This window comes from Centropristis striata, chromosome 7, assembly GCF_030273125.1.
Source record: "Centropristis striata isolate RG_2023a ecotype Rhode Island chromosome 7, C.striata_1.0, whole genome shotgun sequence".
Classification (NCBI taxonomy): Eukaryota; Metazoa; Chordata; class Actinopteri; order Perciformes; family Serranidae; genus Centropristis; species Centropristis striata.
The window spans coordinates 24,691,953-24,717,794 of NC_081523.1; the positions used below are offsets into that span (position 1 = coordinate 24,691,953).

At 40.8% G+C, this 25,842-nt stretch overlaps 1 protein-coding gene across 1 annotated transcript; it reads left to right on the forward strand.

Moving 5' to 3' along the window:
* Positions 1 to 274: 274 nt before the first annotated feature.
* adamts12 (ADAM metallopeptidase with thrombospondin type 1 motif, 12) lies at positions 275 to 25,690 on the forward strand. The gene is made up of 24 exons (XM_059337215.1): positions 275 to 503; positions 651 to 1,009; positions 8,135 to 8,312; positions 8,456 to 8,670; positions 8,757 to 8,840; positions 10,032 to 10,156; positions 10,341 to 10,490; positions 11,554 to 11,697; positions 12,844 to 12,988; positions 13,080 to 13,172; positions 13,326 to 13,471; positions 13,628 to 13,797; positions 14,923 to 15,056; positions 15,226 to 15,346; positions 16,247 to 16,491; positions 16,865 to 17,006; positions 17,126 to 17,252; positions 18,250 to 18,460; positions 19,140 to 20,327; positions 21,996 to 22,148; positions 22,324 to 22,500; positions 23,622 to 23,768; positions 23,847 to 24,000; positions 24,167 to 25,690. The coding sequence occupies exons 1-24, from the start codon at positions 386 to 388 to the stop codon at positions 24,280 to 24,282; spliced, it is 4,842 nt and encodes a 1,613-aa protein (XP_059193198.1). The 5' UTR covers positions 275 to 385; the 3' UTR covers positions 24,283 to 25,690.
* The last annotated feature ends 152 nt before the right edge of the window (positions 25,691 to 25,842 follow it).

The following is a 25,842-nucleotide window of genomic DNA, read 5'->3' on the forward strand; positions in this document are numbered from 1 at the left end:
GTCTCGCGTTAATGATGCGCCTCTGGTGCAGGATTTGGTGCAAGTCTCGACACATGACAGATCATTGTGCTGGTCCATTCAAATCAATGGAACTTCTTCCTCTGCTCCCCCTCGCTGCTGCAAGGAAAGTAGACACTCGCCCGACCAAAGAACACTCCTCCTCCCCTCCTCCTTCCGACTCAGAGCCGGAGCTTTCTCCCTCTTTAAACCATGATCAGGCTCCCAGTCAACCTCGGTGCATGCTTGCCTTCGTGAGGTTGAGATTTGTGAGCGTGTTCATGTCATGACACAGTGCAGAGCTGTATCGAAGTGGTCGCCTCTAACGCCACTGGAACCTCAATGCCCAGGACTCTTTTGCAGCGGTTTGAGTTTGGTTACATGAAATATGCGATGTTCGCAGGACTGCCCGGTTCTTTTGCTGCTACACTTTGTTTTCACTTTGGCAGCCGGCCACGAAGAGCTCTCCGACTCTGGCAGACTCTTCTCCCTCTTTGCAGAACAAGGTCAGTGTGGTGCAGTTCTAACAAAGGTGGCATTTCTGAACTAAATGCATGACTAAAAGTTTAAGTGCATGCTAATATCAGTATGCATAAAATGTAAAAATCAATGCATCACAACTGTAAAGACCCTTCTATTGTGTTACTCTGCAGGTCATTTGACCCAATCAGATCTGACCACTGTCCACCCAGTGAAAGCCACTGCTGATGGTGAGTTCATCTCCCACTCTCTGGACCACCACTTCCAGGGTGGGCGAGTCCAGCGTGACCTGCGACCCCTTGGTTTGGAGGGACAGGTTTACTACAAGGTCAGCTACAAGGGTCGTGCTTTAATGTTTAATTTGACTGCAAACAATCACCTGGTTTCAAGTGACTACATCCTAGAGAGGAGGAACGGCAGTGCCAACAGAACTGAGCATCGCAGCTATGAGGGTAACTCCTGCCACCTCATTGGCACTGTGGAAGCCTCTGATGTGCGAGGAACTGCTGCCATCAGCACCTGTAAAGGACTGGTAAGGAATCACATCATCTCAAAGTTCAATTTGAACCAATTTGTCTCATTCATTAAATAGTATCCTCTAATCCACATGAAGCTTATTTGTCTCACTAAAGGTCATATCTCTTTGAAAAAATATTGCTTTTGGCAGGCAGATTTTTTTTAAAGGGGGGCATCACTCTGGAAAAGCTGGTATGTGGTTTAGGCAGTCATAGGCTGTTGAGCAAACCCTCCCATCTGACAGTGCCCTGTGTGTTAGGCTGCCCTTCAAAGACTTCCTGACACTATTTGCAGAACGACTGTGCTGCAGACCCGCTGACGGCTGCTGCTTCTTGAGCCAACCATGAGACACTTTCTGTCTTTCTTTGTCTCTGTCAGATGTTTTCCTCTTCTGTACTTTCACCCTCCACTCATTCATTCATTCACATCGCTGTCCATTCCTGCACAAACTCTGCAACCCCCCACTTTTGGATGTGCTGTGTTACTTTGTTCTACGCTGAGATAGGGCTGCAGTAATAAATTTTGGCACATTTTTTTAAAGACTGGAACAATAAGGTTTGACACATGGAGAGACAGGAAATAGGACCATACGTTTCGTTCAGAGAATTTGGGCCTCTTTTTTTTTTTTTTTTTACTTCGGCTTAAATGTTTCTAATCAAATAAATATTTCAACTACAAAGGATGGAAGACAGCTGGATTTCCATATGTCCCATATGAACATTTTTTGGTCCACTTATCTCTGAATTTTGTATTCACCAAATAGTAGTTGCTCAAAATGCTTTTTTCAGCAGTTTCTTTGTATTGACTGATTCATTCATGACACCAATATTTTGAAACTACCAAAAAGGAAGAGATTGTGGAAAAGGAGGAAGGTCCTGGCTCTGAAATGATGGGATGTGTCAGTTTTAGTCATGAAGAATGTTTCCGTGTTTGATTGTGTCACAGCAGGAATGCCTCTCCTGCAGGGTCTTGCCTCCTGCTTCTCTATTATGTTTGTGTGGGTCGCACTGCCTCTTCCTGCCAAATCTTGTAAATGCAGTTTGTTTGAAAAGTGTTATGTCAACTCTAAATTCCAATTATCTACAACCTACCGCATTTAGAGGATTTTTTTTTCTTTCAATGCTCGAATGCTCCAGCGTGTCCCTATTCTCCAACCTACCAGGGAAAACCCTATGATCTATTACACTGATTTTCTATTCTGTGGAATATGGTTTATAGCAGCTAAAACCTCAGGGAGACCACTAAACAGCAAGACTCAGCCAGAGACAGATGTGGGAGGGAAACCCTGCCAGCTGCTGTGGAGGTCATTCACCCTCCGGAGTCAGAAAGAGATGCACAGCTTCAGGATATAGACACATGAAAATCCTTTGTTTATGCAGCACAAGACAGGAGGGACTAAACAAACATGTCATAATTTACAAAAGAAGGGCAGTTTTTAACATGTGGTCTGTCACTGATTCCCTATTAACTGATGTAAGTTGCTGTCACTTATGTAGCGTAATCCATGAGAGCACTCCAATTAGGGCAACAAATAATAATTTTCATTATCAATTAATCTACAGGGGCTACACTGTAGCCTGCAGCTCTTCTGTGTGTAGTTTGCATGTTCTCCCTGTGTCAGCGTGAGGTCTCTCCAGCTCCTCCAGCTTCCTCCCACAGTCCAAAAACATGCAGCTAAGGTTTAATTGGTGACTCTAAATTGTCAGCTTTGATCGGCTCCAGCCCCCCTAGGTCGGATAGATTCATTGATTTTTCCTTTGGTCTATAAATATCATAAAAAAATGAAAAAGTCCAATCACAATTTCCCAGAGTTTGTTTGAGTTCCTGCTAGTTTGAAGTCTTTTTCAATACACCATGATGTACATTTTGCTAATCAATGTCCCATTTAGAGGAAAATAAAGAATGATAAAGCAGGGTATGATTTGTAGCAGGGGTACCTTGTGATTGACAGGTCGAACATTAGGTGATAACTTGGTGTCTTACTGCCTAGCTCCTCCCTTTTATATAAATATGATCACTAATGACAACAAAAAAACAAGATGACAACGGGCAAAATGCCAAACTTGAAACTCCAAAACAGTCGTCTAAAAACCAATGGGTTACATCACGGTCACTATGTCCACTTCTTTTATACAGTTGATAGTCAGAACTATATTATGTATTCAGTCATTTCCTGGTTGCAATGCCCGTGCAGGGACACAGACCAATCAGAGCAGACTGGGCTTTTTAAAAAAAATTGAAAAAAATGTAAGTGTCAACAGTCTCATAATTAAATGGTTCTTGCCTTTGTTGGTTAAGCCAATTACTTGGCTATGATCTCTCTGCTATGTTTGCACTGCAGAACTTGTTAGAAAAAGCAATAAACCTGCCTTGAGCCATAGTTGTGGGCAGGTGAGATGGTTGTACTGTCTAAAACCTGATCTGTCAACCAGCTGAACAAAATAAAGTAAGCCTGGCACAGAGTAGGATCCTGACCAAAGCCATACCAGCTATTTAAAGGTCCCCTTTTGTAAAAAGTGAGATTCATGTACTCTTTGTTATAAAGCAGGTTTTGGTGCTATTTAAATACTGGAAAACTATCAAACTGCCCAATCCACTGAGAAATGCACACAGCCCTTATTCAGAAAGTGTGGCTTTAAATGAGCTGTCAGGACTTCCATAAGGTTGTGATGTCACCTGTAGTAGATAGCGCACCAATGTGCCTTTTCATGTATTCCCCGGCTGCAATGAGTGCATAGAGCAAAGACTGCAGATTTGGAAGAACCAAAAACAAGCTGTAAAACAGCATTTTGGACAGAGTGTGAACACAGCTATATTTAGACAGACTATGAGAAATATGATGTTTCTTTGAACATTATATCATGTTGACATTTTCTTGTAGAAACCCAAAATAGCAATATAAACCTGAAATCAGTATAATATGTCCCCTTTAACTCCCACTTCTGGTTGAGAAAAACATGTCACTTTTGCTTCAACAAATAGAGTTGTGCTACAGTGAGCCATTTTTACTTTACAGGTGAGTATGTCTTCAAAGTTCAGCTTACGTCTCACTTACTTACTATTAACTGTGCATGTGAAACCATGAGGACCACAGTAATTGGACAGAGGCTGCTGTAAGTGTGCTTTCTTTCTTCCCAGGGAAAACCTTTAATTCAAGCAAACCTGAAGCTTTTTTCATCCCTGAGGCACAACAAAAAGAAAGATCATGCAAGTTCAGACCTATTATATCGGTATTTTCCTCACTTAAATGCATGACTCTTCACACTATGCACATGAAAAATGTTAATGTCTTTGCCCTCTGAGGAAGAAATTAGCTCACAGGCAAAATTATCTTGTGAAGTAAAAATAATAACTGAAGGCCGTGAAACCTGTAATTATCAAGAAACAGTTGTTAGAATAAAAGCAAGTTTGTTTGTCAGGAGATTGTTGTGATTAATCATATTGCAGTAATGAGCACCATCCGCCCCCACCACTCCTTGTGTCCCACTAATCACTGCTGAGGCCACAGGCTGTGTAACAGCAGAGACTTTATTCCAGACCCAGTTGGCCAGCACTACAAAACCCACAGAAGCAGGAAACAGAAGTAAAGCAGTTCCACATGGCCGATGTATTTAGAACACAGACCTGTGTTATGGTAACCTCCCCTGGCTCTGGCACCTCACACCCAAACACGCTTCCTCTAGGTCAGAGGAGGGGGATTAATAGAGAGGAGGAGGAGTAGGGCAGGAGGTGGCAGAGGGAGAAGAGGTGGTGAAAGTCAACTCCAGTCTGTTTGAGCTGGATTTGTGATTTAGAACAAAAACGGTTGCACAATAATCCCCTATTTTTGCTCAAATGTAAAACAAAAACCTTCTTGGTATTCTTTCAGGATGTCTTTGTTCGTTGAGTGCAGACATCACACAGGATCTGTACACGGCAATTTAAGGATCACAAGTAACACCATAACCACACTGCACAAGCTACGCCTTGCAGGCTGCTTTGCACAGTAGGACTGCATTTGGTATGCAGATCATACAGATCATGCAGAGCAATGGTCTGAATGTTTGGATGGGCCTCTCTGTAGCATTCCTTCCCGGTTGATGTGCACTCCACCACCTGTTTCTCGCTGCTGGGACTCACTTGGAAGTTTAATGCTCAGGAAGACATATAGGAGACGGCAGGGAGGCGTGGTAGGAAATAGAGGGATCTGCCCTTATATGTATCATACTTTTTTGTTTGTGTTTTGTCTCATGGTGAGATGATGTAAATGCAAAAACAAATCCTTATCTGGTAAAATGTTAATTCTGGCAAATAGAGTGTGTTGATGAGATACAGAGTAATCAGCTGAGAAGTTTCTGCACAGGGCTGCTGGGAAGCTTTCCCAGCTGACCGTAGACATATCAGCCTGCATGCTTTGTGGATGAGTCCACCACAACTCAGGGACCCCTGGCTGAAGGCCACACACTGAGGCAGTGGGAAAGCCTTTCTCAATACTTTCTTCAATCTGATTTATACCAAGGACTTTTGTTTATCATTTGCAATGTTGTTGTTTTTCTGGTGGTTTCCCACAGATGTGACTCAAGCCAATTGATCCCAACTCATTTTCTTCAAGTTTCAAGCAAGTCCCAAGTCATTTTTTCTTGGGCATGGGTTAGGGTCAAGTCACAGCTTATGTCAAGTAAAGTAATTAGTCAAGTCCCAAGTCAAGTCATAACATAATCCTTTATTATTTGACGGATAGTGAACTGTTAATGTTAAAAAATAAAAAATAAATAAAAATGTGATCACCATTTAAAAAACAACAACTGTGGTTTGCAACGTGGAACTCTTAAATCCAAAAGCATTGAGTCTTTGCATAAACGTCATGATTTTTTATCCATAGCTATCAGGTATTTGGAGTTTGACTGACAGGGTTATCATCCAATCATAACAATAGCATTCCCAGTGTGTGCTCGAATTCTGGCTTATGTTACACAAACACTTCTATTGTCAACTGTCAACATTGATGCATTGAAATTTTTTTTTATATATTTTTATCTAACATTAAAACTGAAAACATGAAATGAACACAGACAAGTCATTAAGTCATCATGTCTCAAGTCTTCAACTTCTAAGTCAAAGTCAAGTCTCAAGATGTTGCAAGTCATCAGTGTAAAACAGTGACTTGAGCTGACTTGAGTCCAGGTCACAGTGACTCAAGTTCACATCTCTGGTTTTACATTAAAAAACAAGCTGGCTAAGCTTAGTTGTTGCCTGCAAAGTTTCTGTTCCAGTTGGACATTCTATCTTATGTTACAAGGTTTACTGTAACAGGTGGAGTAATATAGTCTTTCCAAAGGGAGTCTCCGCTAGGTTTGTACTTTCTGAACTCCCTGAATGGAGAAACTGGATCCTCAGTAAGAGCTGCGCAGGCTGCTGAATGAATGTAGTTGCAACACACGTCCCATGAAGCACATATAAAACTTGTCAGGATGACCTAGAAAGCTACATTGTGAGAGAGTGCAGTAAACAGCAGGGTAGACCCTTGGGACCACAACTGGCCAAACTGTACGCACTGCGTGACCTAATTTTTCACATCTGCCTTTGGCTCTTCAAACACTGAAAAGTGATCCAAGCATGAGACACAACAATCATTTTCTAAGAATTCTTCATGTTGGTCTTGCTTGACATGTGCATGAAAATAATCGTTTTATTATAAATATCCTGGGTACAATTATTCATATGCATGAACATTTTAACATGCAAGAAAGTCCTTTCTTCAGCTGTGTTTATTCTATCCATTTGGCTCTTGAAAAAATAATGTATTCTTCTCTCATTCTGTCGTTTGCAAGTTGGTGTAAGGGGAGAGGGAAGGGTTCATCCGGGAACAGTCTGGGCTTGTTAGGACACACACACACACACACACACACACACACACACACACAAAATCACCCTGATGAAGAGAACTTGCAAACAGTTAGCTGGGGGTGAAACATTCATAATGTGTGTTTATAAGGACAATTCAAGAGACTTGACAGAAGCTTTATTGTGTTATGTTCTCATGCCGGTGTATTTGTGTATGGGGGTGTGTATCTATGTACTTGTCTATGTGTGCGTTCACCAGCAGACCTCCCCGATTAGCAAATGAATAGTCTGCACCAGTAAGAACATGCATGGCATAGTTAGGAAAAACTCTTTGTATTGCTGCTGCAGCAGACGGAGAATGTGCCTCAGGGAAGGATGAGAAAGGTTCATATTCAGATCTGTTGACTAATGATGGATTCCACCCAGTTGGAAATTACTGAGGAATGGCCTTTACAAGAGAAAGTTCAACATCCCACCGCTTCTTAAGTGTTGGAATTATTGACACACTACAATTTTTGTTGACATGTTGTTGCAATATAGATGTTATAACCCAGAAGCATGCTGATTATCAGGCTGCAACTTGAAGAGCTTTAAAGCTGCATCAGGCAAGATTTGAGAATAAATACATTTTAACATCTTAATTATCAACCTGAAGTTATAACTGAGAAAAATGCCATGCCCCTAATAATTAAGACAATAGAGGCTGGGGCATACCATTTTTTTTTTTTTTTACACATAAAGCTGCTTTTGAGGTTTTTGAATAAATCACCCTAAAAAGAAAATCCTCAAAATTAATCCTCAGTTTGAATCAAGGAAATCATCAGATTAAATGAAATTTTAAAAAATAATAATTGTTTGCTTTAATGAATACAACTCACACAGCTAGCTGGAGAGCAAACTGTTTTTTTGACTGCATTGAAAATGTTTTGAAATGCAAAATGCCAACAAATATGGATTGAAATATTTTGTGAATAAAAATGATGTTGTGGGTGGACTTTCCAATGCTTTGGTGTTATTTGAAATGTTTGGATCACGAGTCAGAAACAAGTGTGCACAGCCACCACTGGAATCTATCTTATACGACTAGCATAACATTAATAATATTAGTTTAGCCGAATGTTTATCTGCAGAAATATCTGATCAAAACAAAATGAATAGATGCACAAAAACCCTGTTGATTTAGAGTTCAAATGGCATTCGGAATGACACTTCAAACCATTTGACCTTGCACAGGAAGTGATTGACCAAAACCTAGACTTACAGTCTCACTTATTTCCACTCCATGCATCTTCATCTATGTCATTTCTGTTTTCCGCAGAGAGGCTTCTTCTCCCTGCCGGAGGGACACTTCTTTATTGAACCTCTCCAGAAATCTACCGACCATCCTGGAGAGACCCCAGCACCACATATTGTCTATCCAAGAGTTACAACAGAAAGTCAGAGACAAAAACGCAGTCTTGAGTCCAAAGAGACACCCAGCCCCTGTGGAGTCCAAGGTGTGTGTCTGAATTTGTGTGTGGAAATACAGATGTTTGTGTAACTGTACACCAGTGAGCATTTTTCCCTTTCTGCGACTGTGTTAAGTGAGGATAAGACACAAGTGTACTGCAAGTGATTTCTTCCATTATCCACGCTTTAGATGCTCCAAGGGCCTCTGTCCAGGTGGAGAGGGAGAGGGAAGAGTGGGAGAGGGAGCAGCAGCAGCAGAGGGGGGAGAATCAGGCTCAGTCTCGCTCGCAGCGCTCCGTCAGCAGAGAGCGGTGGGTGGAGACCATGGTGGTGGCTGACGCTAAACTCATAGAGTACCACGGCAGCGATAATGTGGAGTCCTATATATTCACTATCATGAACATGGTGAGGAGTTAGAATTATATCTCATTCTGCTCTGAGTCATCTTAGGCTTCTGCTCAGGTTTTGGTTAATGATTTCTGTGTTGACAGGTGGCTGGGATCTTTCATGATGCAAGTATTGGGAATGCCATCCACGTCATCTTGGTTCGGCTCATTTTACTGCAGGGCGAAGAGGTAACACATTCCTGGAAGAGTTTTCTCATTAAACTTTAGTATGTTTCTTTCCTTGTACATATATTAAAGTTGGAACAAGAAAAGTACAGGCACGTATATTAAGCATTCCTCAGAGGGGTATAAGGAGGTGAATTAAATTAGGAGACTCTTTTATTTGGCTGTGGTTCAAGCGTCTTGCACACTAAGCATCCAGCTGAAGATCAACAATAATTGAACATTATGTCCTAACCTTGATTTACTTCAAACATCCATGTATGGCTGCAAATGTGGCAAACTGTAAAAGGAATTCAAACAAAACTCAACATGAACCTGGGAACTGGAGCACCCACAAAAACAATGAAAATCGAGTTTCTCCCCATAAATATCACAGAGCACCCCTTATTGGAAGAACTTTTGTCCCTGTAATCCAGAAGCATTTGCTGCAGAGCTCCAGGCTCTGGCCCACCACCTGCGCTGTCAACCATCTGAGTACCCATCGTGAAAAATCAGCTTTTATCACATGTCTTAATATAAAAAATGTTGTGTTTATTGTGCTTCCTTATCACTTAGAAATAAAATACAGTTGCATGTAAACTTTTTTAAGTGTGTTGTTTAATCGCACTTATGATTTCCTCATGAGTAGATCAATTAATAATTAGTAATGAACTGCTGAGTGTAAATTTAATACATTGTTTAATGCCGACTGTATCTGTTGCTGCTTAACGTTACATTACCCCACTTTAAGCTTTTATTAACATTATATATTTATGACTGGTGGAGGTCACGTGGCTTATTAAAACTAATGAAGCATGCTATTGAATGCTGGTGAAAGTCTCTGCTGCACACAATTTAGGGCATACCATTATACTTCCTTATCCAAGCTCTGGATGGATAGGGTCTGATGGTGGAGGCGGGCCTGAGCCTGGAGCTCTGCAGCTACACCCTTCTCTTGTCATCACATGTGTAATGAACACCTGCTCAGAAAAGAAAGTGAACGAAGTGAATGGATTCAACTGTGGCCCAGCTGGAACTGCACTCACATTGAAATTGATGAATAACTCTCTGTACACTGTGTTCTAAATTCCCTGTGAAATATTATTTATTAACAGTTAAATATAATTTCAAGATTCTCTGAAATGACAGGATGTAAAAAAAATCCATATGATGCCAAAGAAGTGCAGAATGTTAATTATTTTTTTATATTTTTTGCAGAAAGGATTGAAGATTGTCCACCATGCAGACACCACGCTGAGCAGTTTCTGTGCTTGGCAGAAAAACCTCAATCCTCAGAGTGACACACACCCAGCTCATCATGACGTGGCTGTGTTGGTCACTAGGCAAGTGACACACACACACACACACACGCACACACACACACACGCACACACACACACACACACACTTTTGCATTTGTAGGTCAGCTGCATCAATAGTTGAAATGGAAAGGTGATATGCTCTGATGCTCGGCCCTCTTATGGTGGAGATACATCATGTACGTAATGCACCTGTTTCTCCTCTCAGGAAAGACATCTGTGCTGGAATGAACCAGCCCTGTGAGACCCTGGGTCTGTCTCATCTGTCTGGGATGTGTCAGCCACACCGCAGCTGCAACATCAATGAGGATTCAGGACTACCTGTCGCCTTCACCGTCGCTCATGAAATGGGCCACAGGTCTGTGAATAATGGAATATCATAACAATGGGACATGTGACAAAGAAAGCATCCCGTTCCCATGATCGGTTACTATAGAGGAATATACTGTTGCATCATTAAATCCTCCACGCATTAGCGCATCGACCTGTTAGTGAATGGGCTGATGCAAATAATGGTTAGTATCTGGTAACCAGACCAAAAGATTGATACCTGAGATTGATGTGATGTGGGTGTAGGTCATCTGGTAACAAAGTTAGTGGATAAAAAGTTTGATTTGTTTTACTTTTTGGATAACTGTTACACAGAAAACCATATTTTCACATATATTTTTGCTGATAAAATGAGAGTTGGTACCAATTAGTTAGCATCTGATTATCAGGTGGACTTGGGTGATCCTTTCTTTTTTATATGCTCAGAAAGGAAAGGGTGAGGGAGGATTTATTTAGTTGGTTGTTATCTGCTATGATTGATGCCACTAAATCCTACACACTGCTCCTTTTAAAATGGACTTAATGTTGACATAGGGGAAAAAAATTATAAATCATCCCTTTAATTCTTGATATATACGATCCGATCGCCAATTAGGACAAGCCTATTATGTGTATGACTAAATGGGATGGAGAGAGGAGGTCCTTTGAACTTTACATAGAAGTTAGGAGGAACATGTATGTATGTTGCAAGAGGTTTATGGTTCAGTGTATTAAATGATACAAACAGTCTGATCAATAAAGTACTTTTCCTTACTGAACTGTCTCAAGTTCTATCATTATGTACAGATCTTCACAGCATTCTGTTTGGGCAAGAAATTAATGTCCGGTACTGCTTTGCACTAGACACTACACAGGAAATGGTGTAAGACATGCACAAACAAAAGTCATCAAATTACTTTGGACTGGATTTCAAATTTGAGAGAACAAACGTGTTTTTGCTTGTATCACTGGATTGTAGAATTCTGTTAAAATTAGTCAAGTTGTTTGTTCACAGTCAAGTTTTTGCAGATCTGAGAGCTGAAGGCTATTTGTTCTTGTGAAACATATCTTTCTGAAAAGATAATATCATAATTGGTTGTGTTTGAACACAGCTTTGGAATCCATCATGACGGTCAGGGGAATGACTGTGAGCTGGAAGGGAGGCACCCGTTCATCATGTCCAGACAGCTGATGTACGACAGCTCGCCTCTCACTTGGTCCTCCTGCTCCAAAGAATACATCACACGCTTCCTCGAGTAAGGCTCACTTCATATCTTATTTTGAAGTTATAACATGATTCACTCACTCCGTTTTAATACTGTTTTTCTCTGTGAGGAACACATAAGTAGTCTGCAAAATGTGTGAATTGCCAGAGTTGTGAAATCATTAAATCATGGAAATGGGAGTCATTCCAAACAGTGATACTTCCTGGATACAGATAAAGTGAATATGCTGCAGATGTGAATGGAGGCAGTGAAAAGGATTTTTTTTTTGAACGCAATGGGTGTGGTGTTGGTTGAAAAAAAAATAAAGTTATAACGACATTCATGTGAAGCAAACCATGACAAATTATGTTTTAAAGAGCAACAAAGAACATAAGTGCGCATTTGCTGAACAAGTACAATTCATTTGAAGCTAGAAAATCCAACAAAAGACAGAAAAGCGAAAAAGGGCAGGGGCGGATTATAAGACAGTGGGACCCTGGGCACTGACATGTAAAAGGCCCCCCGACCTTTACTGTGAGATACACAGAAAGAAAAAGTGTTTTTAAAGTTAGGTTTTGGGGGTAGAGAAGGGTAATTTAGTCTGGATGGGGGTCTGAAACAGAAAGAGACGTGTTTACGAATTTAATCGGCTCAATGTGGACGCATTCCTGAAGACACATTTAAGATAGAGCGTCTCTTTTCCCGCTTTGCGTCTTCTTCAAAGTAGTTTTACATCTTTTAGCATTCATTTTGTGTCTGTTTATTGTCACTTTGTATCTCTTAGTAGCGTTTCGCGTCTCTATGTAGTCTTTTTGTGTCTGTAGCTGTTTTGTTCCTTTTTTCTTGTTGTCCATTAGTGATTGTTTGGATTGACTTGCTAACAAGGAATAGTTACTTCAAACAAAAGCTTGGGCCCCTGGGCCTATGCCTAGTAGACCCCTCACTAATCCCTCCGTTAAGAGGAGCCAAAAGATACATTACAGGGCAGTCACATGTGCAAATACAAAGTGCAACTACAAATTACAAAGTGCAGTATAAGTGTGTTCATTGGCATGTCGACATGCAAAATAATTTTTGAAAGATCATGTATTTACCTTATTGACCTTTTCTCTTTTCATTTCTCTGTCAGGTATCTGTCTCAATCACCACACCTTGTGCTCACAAATTCAATATCACCTTTTTGTTTGTGTGTCTCAGTCGTGGCTGGGGTTTCTGTCTAGATGACCGTCCTTCCAAAAGGGACCTAACCACCCCGCTGGCTCGCCTTGGTGTCCGATACACCACACACCACCAGTGTCAGCTCCAGTATGGCCAAAATGCTACCTTCTGCCACGAGGTTGATGTGAGTATCATGCATCTAAGCACCGAATGAAAATATCAGAAATCTTTCTGTAAAATCGTCCCTTTTCTATCAATTATGTCTTTTCCTACAGAATGTTTGTCAGATTCTTTGGTGCTCAGTGAATGGCTCCTGTCGCTCCAAACTGGACTCACCTATAGACGGCACTCGCTGTGGACCGGAGAAGGTGGGTGCTGCCAGCTGCTCTGTCTTGTTACGATGTGGATTTCATGAGCCTGGGGAAGGAGATGGTTAGCAGTACAGATATGAAAGTGGCACTAATACAGAGCCTTGAGTATTAAATATGTCATATAACTATTTGTGTCATTTTCTCTTACAGTGGTGCATCTCAGGAGAGTGTGTGATTGTTGGTAAACTGCCAGAGACGGTGAATGGAGGCTGGGGACAGTGGAGTACCTGGTCTCACTGCTCCAGGACCTGTGGAGTAGGAGTTCAGTCAGCAGAGAGGGAATGTAACAACCCTAAGTAAGAGCTGACCCTAGATCTGCCATTTTAACTGTTGCAATTAAAACTGTCTTGCAGTTCATTGTCTTTTCCACAACTGGCATGTCTTGCACAACAGATGACGTCCTAAAACTGATCACGTGATTGATTCAAAGTGTGCTGCTGTGTTTTTCACAGACCAGAGTTCGGGGGCAAGTACTGCACCGGGGAAAGGAAGCGTTATCGGACCTGTAACACAAAAGCCTGTCAGCAGGATAAACCAACCTTTCGAGAGATGCTTTGCAGTGAGTTTGACACCGTGCCCTACCACAATGAGCTCTACACGTGGATTCCTGTGGCTAACCCAGGTAAGTGGTCAGAGCTTCTAATATATTATTAGATACTTTAATGCTTTAATCAACTTAAATCCAGCCACATAAACACCCTCCACTCCAAAGCCCTCCAGTCCCAAGTGCTTAGACCAGAAAAGAGTCCACTATAGTAGGTGGTGCTCAGGCTAACTGCACTTTTTCAGACACACAGACCAGCCTCACAACAACACTGGCTCCAAATATAATTCAGTGTAAACTCAATTTTGATGCATTATAAACAAAACCTATTAGAATTGTATCCGCCCCTAAAAAGGAGAAACATCCAATGGCAGAATCAGTGTAGGAATGTAATTAGATACACATAAGTGCAATTTTAAGGTACTTGACTTTACTTGAATATTACCACATATGTAGCTTTATTCTTCTTCTCCACTACATTTTGAGACAAATAGTGTACTTTTTACTCCACTACATTAAGCTGCCAGCTTTAATTACTTTACAGGTCGAGATTTAACGTGAAAAACATGATGTATTTAAAATTATTATGTGCACTCCTATATGCAATTCATATAAATAAACCTTAATGTAGTGTTAATGTTCATGTTACTGTTATTGTGTACTGTCTCAGTATTTGGACAAATTATATTTGATGCTTTGGCAACATCGTTCTTGAAACTTGAAACTTTTAACTTTTGAATATGAATTTAAATACTACAATAGGTTGCACAAATGCTGGTATGCCTCTTTTCAGAATTTCTGTAGCTGCGATTGTGTATGCCATCCAACAGGGGGTAGCATTTACACTAGAAAGCCCATGATGGTGCAGCTACCCCATCTACTGTATCTTAGCGGGGACATTTGATGTTTCAACAGTTTGGTGCAGTCCTTGCTAAAGTTTGCATGCATTTCTTTTTGTACTTTGTATCATTTTACAAATTTGTTCCACAGGTTCTACATAATAAATGTAATTTTATTGGGCTCATAAGGTGTTTTTAGATTGTAGTTTGTTGTTTTTGTTTGTCATGTCAAAACACATCTTTCAAAAGTATATTTCATGCTCCATCCCTTAGAGTTGAAGAAACTACTATAGAGCTATAAACTGGACTCACTCTCAGCATTTAGTTTTAGTAAACTAAATCAAACTTTTTTCACCATCTTTAGTAAACCCCTGTGAGCTGCACTGTCGACCAGTCGCTGCATATTTTTCGGAGAAGATGCTTGACGCAGTGACGGATGGGACACCATGCTTCATGAACAACAAGTCCAGAAACATCTGCGTCAACGGAGTGTGCAAGGTAGTGTGTCTGGGTAAGAGACTAAAAGAGACAGGGGGTTGTAGTGGAGCAGGATATGAGACGAGCTGCAGTGTAGCAATCAAATAATGGAGGGAGGGGTTCTTCTGTTCCATCTTATGTGACTCTGTGATGTGTCTGGTTGTATATTTTATGTGTGTTGTGTCTGTAGGCTATAGGCTGTGACTATGGCATCGACTCAAACGCTGTGGAGGATCGTTGCGGAGTCTGTTTAGGCGATGGCACAAGCTGTGAGACGGTCTACAAGTCGTTTGATGAAGAGGAAGGCTTTGGTGAGTTTAGTACAAAAGATATTTTAGCAGCTGGAAACAAATTGAATTACCCAGACGTAAGAATTGATCCAATTATAAAATTGTAGTAACAAAAAACAGACAACCTATTAATGAGGAGAAGCTTTGATGTTTCCAGCAGAAGAGTGTGAAAAAGCACAGAATTCAGATTTATGTCTACAGGCACAAAGTCATTTCAGGACAGTTCATTAGCATTACACCATTGTGTTGTTCCTTTGTTGTCATGGCAGCCTTCTTGTCCACACTGTGCAGCTGTTTGTCCTGCTGTACTTGGCTGGTGTGATGTGTGTATGTGTGTGTGCCTGCAGGCCTGTGTTTGCGTCTGTTTAAAGACTGACATGTCTTTGGCTGTGCTTGGAAACGTAAAACTCACATGCAGAATCAACACACGCCAAAGACAGACTCCTAGAGAAAAAGACTCTAAAACAATAAAAACATCCTTCTTCCCCCTTCTCTTTCTCCGTCTGTGTGTGTTTGCCCCACACAGCATCCTTTCCAGATAACCAGCCCAGATGTGTAAGACTTCAAAAGGCTTAGACCAGCGGCAAACCTCCCCCCTCCTTTGCACAAACACAGAAACACACACACCTTCCCACAAACATCATTAAACTCCAGAGACCTACTCATAGCTGAGTTTCGTCCTCCCCCATGCAGCCCCCCCCCCATCCACACACAATAAAAAACAGAGACAGGGCAGTGCCCCCCACGCCGAATACGCACACGTACACTCACACACACACACATGCCAACCACCCCCACAGACTGAGCCCACCCTCTATTAAAGATCAGAGAGAAACTGTCTGGTAGTCTGGATGTGAGTGTGGCAGCAGCCATGGTGGGCCATCCATTACCTCGCTGTGACTCCCCTCTCCGTTCTCCCAGGGTACATGGACGTGGGCGTGATACCTGAGGGGGCGCGGGACATCCTGGTAAAGGAAGTGGAGGAGTCAGGTAACTTCCTGGCTCTGAGGAGCGAGACGTCTGAGGAGTACTTTCTCAACGGCAACTTCATCATCCAGTGGAACGGGGAGTACGAGGCCGGCGGCACGACATTCTACTATGAACGCAGCGGGAACATGGAGAACCTCACTGCTCCGGGACCCACCACACAGCCAGTCATGCTGCAGGTAGGACAGCATAATATACATATAGGTTTACAATTTTAAAATGTTTCAGTATTCTGAGATGGAGTCAGTTATTTACATTTTTACTCAGGGTGTGTGGAGTTTAATTTAAACCAATCAGGGATGGAGAAAAGGAGCTTCAAGAATAGCCAACCAATCAGAGCATGGAAACGTTGCATATTTTCCAAATCAGCCTTTACATTTCTGGGTGATGGAAAAGATAATAATAAAATGTCTCTAAGCAACTGTTTTGTTATCTGCTTCACAAGCACCAGCTACTAAAAGGAAACTGATAAGAAGATTGAAAGAAAAGTATTTATATATGTCAAACATTTAATGATGAAATGACAATATAATAATTAATGTGGCTGTCCAGTTGCTGTTCCAGGAGAAGAACCTTGGCTTAAAGTATGAGTACATCATCAGGAAAACCAAAGGGACAGGAAATGAGGTCATTGAACCCATTTACAGGTGGAGGCACGGGGCATGGACAGACTGCAGCACCACCTGTGGCTTAGGTAAGTGTTGCATCAGACAACAAAAAATGTCATTCTATACATTTGGGGTCATTAAGGGATTTCAGTGACATTTAATTTATGACCTGCCCGTCTGCTTTCTGACTTCCTGGCTGTTTTAGGTGAGCAGCACCAGCCTGTGCTGTGTTTTGAGGTGGACATGGGTGTAGTGGATGAGTCTCTGTGTGATCCAGCCAGCCGTCTGGAAGACAGACACCGAAAATGCAAGAACATGGATTGTCCTGCAAGGTCCTGACTCTCAAACACTCTTTCGCTGTTTTTCTGTCCCCGTCAGTGCTATTATAACCTTTAACATATATTGTACTGTGTATATGCCTCGATGCTGGTGACCGCCTCTATCTACTCGTCTATCTATTCTAATGAAAGTGAAGACGTGATTAGAGTTTGGAGGTCAAAGGTCTCTGTGACCTCACAAAATATGTTTTTGGCCATTACTCAAGAATTCATACAATAATTATTTACACAAATATGGAACAGGATAAAAGAAGAAGTGATAACATTTTATATTTAAAAGGTCAAATGTCAGCTTCACTATGACATCATATTGTTATGTAAAACAGTTTACACCACAAGGCAGTAATTCAATTTTATAAATATTTGTAATTATCATTGCAAGCATAATATTGGAGAGTCCCCAGCATATCTAACTAGCAGCTATACATCCATAAAATATTACAGCTGGTTTAAAAGTAAAAGGTCATTTCACTGCCTAATCCTGATTTCCACAAAAGATGCACTGTGTTCTTTTCATTGTAATGACAAACAGCAAAAGTTCAACCAGTGAAACTAAAGATTCAGTCACCAATAGTTTCATCTTATGGAACCTCTTATGATAACCTACTTTTCTGGTAATGGCTTAAATGTGTTCAGAGAACATGTTTTACGACCGTCAAGTGCCCGAAGTTGGCATCATGGCCCGGCCAGATTTATAGTTCTATTTACTTATTCTTTGATGACAGTTCCTGATTGATCAATATCTTGCTGTTTTATCTTTCACATTTTCTTCAAAGCAAAGCATTAAAATAGATATTGTTTTGGTTTCAGCACCAGAGCTCCGGTAATGTATTGGCAATAGTATCAAACATTTTTAAATGATACCCAGCAGCCCTGTTCATTGTTGGATGACGACAAATTCGTCTGCTTGCCATGTGCTCCCCATTTATTTTTAGTGCCATCAAATCCCTTCTATCAGCAGTCTCTTTCCTTCTCATCCCCTGCTCTTCAGATGGTGGGTGGGTGGCTGGCAGCAGTGTACAGCCACCTGTGGATCACAAGGCCTACGGAAGCGAACAGTGCTCTGTGTCCGGACAGTGTCGGGGGAGGAAAGGGTGCTCCACCCTGTCGAGTGCAAGCATCTCCTTAAACCTAAACCTCTGGTGCCGTGCAACAGAGATGTACCCTGTGGACAGGACTGGGCTGCCGGCAACTGGGAAGAGGTGCGCTTTTTCAATTATACTAATTTGTTTTGTTTTTTTCTTGTTTCTCTGTAGCTTTTATCTTTCTGACTGGTTTTACAGATCACTATCTTTTCTGAGTTAAAAGTATATGTTACAATTCTGCATTAAAATGTTAAAAATGACTATACTTATGTTATATATTTTGTTGAATTTTTATACCTACATAATCCGAAATGTTTCCAACAATATATAACCCAGAGAAATCTGGAATTTTATTCAAGAACATGCTCCGTGTCTTGTTGTTACAGACAACCTTGAAGTTGTCATAAATTCAGTTTTTATCCAGTATTAAGTTACATTTTTACAATACACTTTTTAGATCTTGGTTGGTTTTAACGGCATTAAGGATTTTAGTCATCAGACATCCGGATATTATGTTTTTAGAGAAACAGGCTGAGGAAAAGTTAGCAGCTTGCCTCCAGTCCCTCCGCTGATATGCCAAACATTAATGGCAAACATTGATTTTTACCAAAAAACTGTGTTTTTACTGGTTTTAATCACCATCATTTGGTTTGGAGATAGGGGACCTCAGCGGATAATTCAGCTTCTGTTAAAAACCTCCTGAATAACAGCATTGCTACATCTTTTGTTATTGTTTTGATTGAAATATGATTACAAACTTTACATTTCACATATCATTTGTTTTCCTCCTTTGCAGTGCCCAGTCACATGTGGAGGAGGTGTTCGCTCACGTACAGTCACGTGTGCACTAACACCTAAGAGCTCTTGCGACCTCTCAACCAAACCTCGGTCCAGATCGCTGTGTGGCCTACAGAGTTGCCCTAACTCGGGGCACCTTCGTAGACGACCCGGGTCTTCTCCTCCTAAATACCGCCGAATCTTCCCACCTAAGAGCCGTCCAACCAAGCATCCTACAACTACCCAGGCTCCCAGCAGCACCACGTCCACAGCTGCAACAACACCTGCTGTCACTGTGAGGAAGACTACCAAAGAAACTACAACAGGTTTTACCCCATCTACCACGCCCATCTCAAGCCTGAAAACCACAATCCCTGAAATCATAGACACGGACGATTATGAGTTCAATGTTAAAGTAAAGAAAAATGAGGATAAGAGAAAGAAAGTTTTCCCATCTAAAGTCAACTCTGCTGATAAGTACAGAAAAGCAACTGGCGTGGAAAAGGAAACGGTGGAAGAGAAGGAGGAGGGAGAGGAGGGCAGTACACCAAACGTTGTGATGTACACTCCAGGATATGATTATGTTGTTGAGGACAGGACCACAGAGGAGGAGGGGATTATTGACCTGGATATTACCACATCTACGTCCTTTAACAATCCTCTCAAATCAACCACGCCAACACCACATATACTCATCACACCCACTTTACAAACAAGTCCACCTACCATGCACACAACTAAAGGACCCACTGCAACATACTCCACCCCACCCACTAGTACTAAGACATGGGCAAAGACCACTCGCCGCTACCCCTTGTCCACCACCACCCCTCGTATCAACTCATACAGCCCCTGGACACACAGGGTTCCCCTCACCACTCCCATGTACCACTCAGTCCTATCCAGAGCTGGCTTCCACACAACACGAGCTCCTTCCACAACTGCAAGAAAACCTCTCACCACTGCAGCATCGCCCCAGTCCACAGTGAAGATCATTAAAGTAAAGAAGCCAGCAGTGACGCCCAAGAAAAACCAATCCGTCTCCCATGCTAAAAAGCCTTCTTCCTGGTCCAAAGGCAGTCGATCCAAGAATCAAAACCAGCGAGCAGAAAGTCCTGGGAGCAGCTCCGTCAGAGACCAAAGCAACCTGATGGCCAGAGAGCCTGTCACCATGGATATATTATGGGTTGTAGGAAACTGGAGCGAGGTGGGTACAACCATTTTATCAGTAATAATAATAATAATAATAATAATAATACATTCAATTTGTATAGCGCTTTTCTAGATACCTAAAGACGTTTTACATCAACAAAAAACAAAAGAGCAGTATGCAAATGATTCAGTCCAAAAGAAGGGAGGAGAAGAAAATAGTTTACCAGTGGTTGTAGGTGGATTTGAAGAGGTGAATTTTGAGGGATTTCTTGAAGATGGAGGGTGAGGGGGAATCTCGGATGGCTTTTGGGAGTGAGTTCCAAAGGGGGGGAGCAGCAATGGAGAAGGCCGGACTTTGAAGTGGATTCGCTGGGCGATAGGGAGCCAGTGGAGGTTATGGAGGACAGGAGTGATGTGGTCACAGGTGCGGGAGTGGGTGAGAAGACGGGCAGCAGAGTTTTGGATATATTGTAGTTTCTTGAGTGTTTTGGATGGTGAACTGTTCAAGGATCATAATATCCAGTAGATCTGCAGCAGCCATGATATTAATGCTGGCCATTTTCCCATGCTTACCATGGCTTTTTAAATAGCCCGTCTTCCAAACATGCTTTGACTGCTATGAAAATAAAAGCTTTGAAAACTGAGCAGAAGATATTTGAAATGGACATAATCACAGTGAAGATTTTTTGTTGCCTTGTTTTTTAATTCTTAAGAATAAAAGGGATAGTTTAGATTTATTGAAATGGGTTTGTATGAGGTACTTATGAACAGTCAATGTATCACCTATAGTAGAATGTAGTTAGTACAGGACAGCTAAACTATGTATTTAAGCCCCTGAAAAAAATCAATCAGTTGAAGTGGACGCTATATTTAGAATATTTTCACCACTTTACCTTGTCATGAGACAGCCATGTTTGGGTTTACGTATGTGGGGGAGACTGAAGCCGTTATTGATGCTCTCTTCTTGATGCCATCAGACTGCACTGACAAAAACAGCTGGTCTATCACTGCCTTGATCTGTTTGTTTGTATTATCGTGTGACTTAAGTGAATGCAATCTATTCCAACACCAAAATAAAACTATGACACAAATATATTAAATGTTCAAGGCAGCAGTGGACCAGCAGGCCAAATTACTGTTTTTGTCAATGGTGTCTGGTGGCTTCGAAGGGAGATCGATGGATAGAACGGATTTTTTTTTCTTTTTCTTTTTCTGTCATTTACTGTGCTTAATACACTGACTATGAATAAGTACCTCATATAACCCCACTTCGTTAAATCCAAACTGTCCCTTTAAGTAACCTTTCTTGCATGGGTTGAAGTTGCTAGTGAGGACTGAAATCTTTCTTCCAATACTTCTTTTTTGTGCAGGTTTTGAATTGCAAAAAGCATTATGTTACCAAAAGAACACAAAAGACCAACAATGAGGAAACATCAAAGTTGGGAAGGTTGGGTCAGGTGTTTGGCAGCAAAAAAGGCTGAAAACTGGCCCTGCTTACCACTGCATGATGTGGTTTAAAAGTAACAGACAATTGGTAGTGGGATTAGGTTGCAGTTTAATGTTCATGATGGCTTTGTGAAAAGGTATTTCCAATGTCTTCCTGATGGTAGGAAATTAAATGATGTAATATTTAAAAGATAGTTAAAGAATTTGCTTCTATCAGGTACAGATCCTTTAAGAATTTCAGAAGTACACACGTAAACCCAACCTCCCTTCCTCCCAGTGTTCAACAACATGTGGGATTGGAGCAATATGGAGGACAGTCGCGTGCAGCTCCCAGAATGAAGAGGACTGTGCCAACATGAAGAGACCCGAGCCTGCGCGCACATGTCACCTGCAGCCCTGCGCCACCTGGCACAGCAGCAGCTGGAGCAAGGTGAGTAACGTTAGATTTCCTCCCGTCACTCAATCCGATAATTACACTTAATACTTAATTATAATTCCACTTATTATCCCTTACTTTTCCACATCATGAAATAGATTTATTTCTGTTGCAGTTCTCACTTGTCATTAATCATGAGCCGTATATTGCCATGTGATGCTCTCAACAGTGTCCAGATAACTGTGCGGTGGTGGGAAGGAGGTACCGTGATGTCCAGTGTGTCGATTCTCAGAATAAACGTCCCCTCAGACCTTTCCACTGTCAAGCTGTGTCCAGCAGACCCCTCAGCACCTTAACATGCCCCCACAAGCCCTGCATGAACTGGAGTACCTTACCCTGGGGACCGGTAGGAGCATTATACACACCAAATTGCTATTGCCTATATAATGCATCATTTTTTTTATAGCTTTAAAGAATTATACATTTTTGTAAAAATATATGCATACTGTCCCAAAGGGGCTATTTTCTGTCTTAACTTAAGGTATATCTATGCAGATAGTTTTGGTTTTATTTGCCTAACGATATCTTCCACTAATGTTTTTGTAATTTGGAGAAACCAACTCTTAAATGTTGAAAATGATCAATACTGTTCAATTTTATGTATATTTCCTATTTTTTTTTAACCTTTTGTTAGCCAATCTGTTGTTTATGTGAATGGTGTGTGTTCTGTTCACAAGTGATTAATTCTATCCCTTTTTGTAGTAATCCTTCCAACCAAGAAAAGCAATTATTTTGTAGCAAGATGTAGCCTCAATATTCATGGTGTTTTTTCATCAGAGGTAAAGTGAATTTTCACCTTGTGTAACTCATGCAAGTTTGACTGCTGGGACATGTTTGTGTTTGTTCATGTTACTTGCATGAGACGCGCCAGTCAAAATTGGCTGGAAAAAATACACAATTGTTACTTATTACCTGTTGTGGAAGTCTCTAGATTGGAAAACCAAATGGACATGTATGGCTCTATTATTTCATTTAGAGATACACACAGCTCTGTGAATTTCACCCCCTTCTCCAGGAACTGTGTCTAGATGACTGCCATTACATTGTGAATACATCAGTGCCCAAAATTGACACATTTTGCTCTGATTTAATGCAATAAATTGATCAAAGTATGCCGAAATAACTACATCATGATGCAGATGAAAAAGAGGGACAAGCAATCATCTTTTAAAATGCATGTTTTCTGAATGTAGTTTGGATCAATCAGAGCTATGCTATCTAGGAGCATCTCACTGCTCATAGGCTTTCATGGCACACAAATTTATTGCACAATTATTTGCTGCAAGATGTGAATATTGCATCTACTTATGTCTTTCCATTCACGCAAAAAAAAAATGTCTTTGCCCCTGGTGTGAACACACTAGCTCATCAAATATGAATATCGTCACATTCATCCCTAACATTATACAAATGCTAAATATAGGGTAATTGTATTTCCATTCACTTAAATCCATTTGTTTTCCTCAGTGCTCTGGCAACTGTGGAGAAGGTGTCAGGGAGCGACTGGTGTACTGTCCCGAGCCTCATCGCTGCAGCAGCTCATTGAGGCCCAACAGCACAGAGCCGTGCAGTCTAAAGCCCTGCACTCACTGGAAGGCTGAGGACTGGGAGGAGGTCAGTTGCACAAGATCAGGTTTTCCTTGAGGCATCTAAATGTTGTTTGCAACAAAATAAAATATTGTGTCTTTGCAGTGCTCTGTGAGTTGTGGTGGGGGTCAGCAGCAGCGTGATGTCAACTGTGTGAGTGAGCAGGATTTGGCCGTAATGCTAAACAGCCTCTGTGAAAAGATTTCCAAACCAGAAACACTCAGGAAGTGCAATATGCAGGAATGCAAGACCAACACAGGTTCGTACATCCATCACTGTCTGGCTGAGCAGAGTCACGATCAACACATGAATGTCTATAAAGTTACAGTATGTCTTTTGCTTTGTATTTTATGACAAACTACTTGGTTAAACACTCTAAATAAACTAAATGTGCATTGTTTCATTGCCGTCTTGTCTTTGTGCAGGTCCAGTTTGCAGAAAGAACACAATGTCCTCTCGCTTCTGTGACAAACTGAAGTTGTTGGGTCGCTGCTCTCTCAGGTCGGTCCAAAGACAGTGTTGTGTCACCTGTGGCTCATAGCCAGGATTACACACACACACACACACACACACACACACACACACACACACACACACACACACACACATTATAATGGACACATCCTAACTACAGTAACACTTATCCTCATGCAATAATCAAACAATAAAGCCATTCCATCCACAGACAGACACGTCCAAACCAAAGTGCTAATGTCCACAACAAGCACACCATCAGCACAAACAAACCTGGGTCGACTAAGATTATATATATCTATATGTATATATATTTTTCACATCAGAATTAAAATATTTATTTCTTTTTTTAAATTTAAGAAATTATTAACTGGCAATTTTAATGATGTTTACAGTGTGCAAAATCAGCCACAAAATGAACGTGATTTAACTGTTGCAAAGTACAATAATTCAGTAGAAATGTACTGAAAAAAAAACATAAAAGGAAGTCAAATTACTAATAAAAATTAAAAAATAATTAAAAATGATCAAGAAGCACAATTCAAAAGTTGTGATACATTTTTCCACAAAAACAGTATGTGCCTTCTTTATTCATTAAGAATAATATGAAATACATATGAAATACAGTACATATCTTTCTTGTCCAAAGGTGCTTATAATTGTTGTGCGGATGATTCACAGCTCAACAGTCAAGTTACCAGTTTTTTTTTTTATATCTGGTGGAAACAGAATGTAAATAAAGATTTTTTGAGACCTCTGTTAAATTGTTAATAGAAATGATAATCTGTGTTTTTTACTCATATATTTTGCTTTTTTTTCTGCTTGAATTGTGGTTTTGTCCTCAGAGCTGGCACTGTGTTTACATTTTCCTGGGTACAGGTTCCTGCTTTAGTCATTTTTATTACGACAGATATTTAAGGAGAGACACAACAGGTGACTAGAGTAAAAAAAAAAAAATACTTTACTGTTTTCTTTCCACTGGTCTGAAAGAAGAAATTATGGAAGGTAAATAGCCCAAAGTCTCAAAATCGACCGTGCATGTAAAAACAATGTTTTTGCCCAAAGTGTCTCGCCTTAAATCTGCTGCAGAGCCTGCACAGTTCTGTAGTCGTACCTGTGGTGCTCCTCCTCTGGTGTGAGATTGACCAATGAGAAAGAGGTGTTGCAGGTCATCCCTCTCAGGTCCCTCTAAAGATGGCCTCCATGTTTGTTTGATGCTGTGATGTTGTACAGGCGTTTCCATTGTCCGTGCATACGGTACATCACCTTGACTGATTTTGTACTTCACATGTCTCCATCAAATGAATGTGACAATACAAGATGTTTATTATAAAAAATTGCTTTGTAACTGAGACATGAAATAAAATTTTCTTCGAGTATCTTTAATGTGTACTTGTATGATGTATGTGTTTATTTATTTATAACATGTATATCTAGTTATTACTTTTTTGATCACATTCCAAAAGCAGTTCATACAGTCATGTTTAGAAAGATATTTTTACAGAATGAGCCCTCTTTTTCTTCTTCTTTTTTTTCCTTTTACAATTATTTAATTATAGACTAAAACAATAGATCATTCATTTCAGATGAAGAAATTAAAATAAAGTTGGATGAATAAAAATATTAC

What these genes read in the sequence shown, in the direction of transcription:
- adamts12 (XM_059337215.1), top strand. Translation starts at nt 386, where the DNA reads ATGCGATGTTCGCAGGACTGCCCGGTTCTTTTGCTGCTACACTTTGTT. An exon ending in CTCCCTCTTTGCAGAACAAG is followed by an intron (nt 504 to 650) that starts GTCAGTGTGGTG and finishes GTTACTCTGCAG; the next exon opens with GTCATTTGACCCAATCAGAT. An exon ending in CACAGCCAGTCATGCTGCAG is followed by an intron (nt 16,492 to 16,864) that starts GTAGGACAGCAT and finishes GTGGCTGTCCAG; the next exon opens with TTGCTGTTCCAGGAGAAGAA.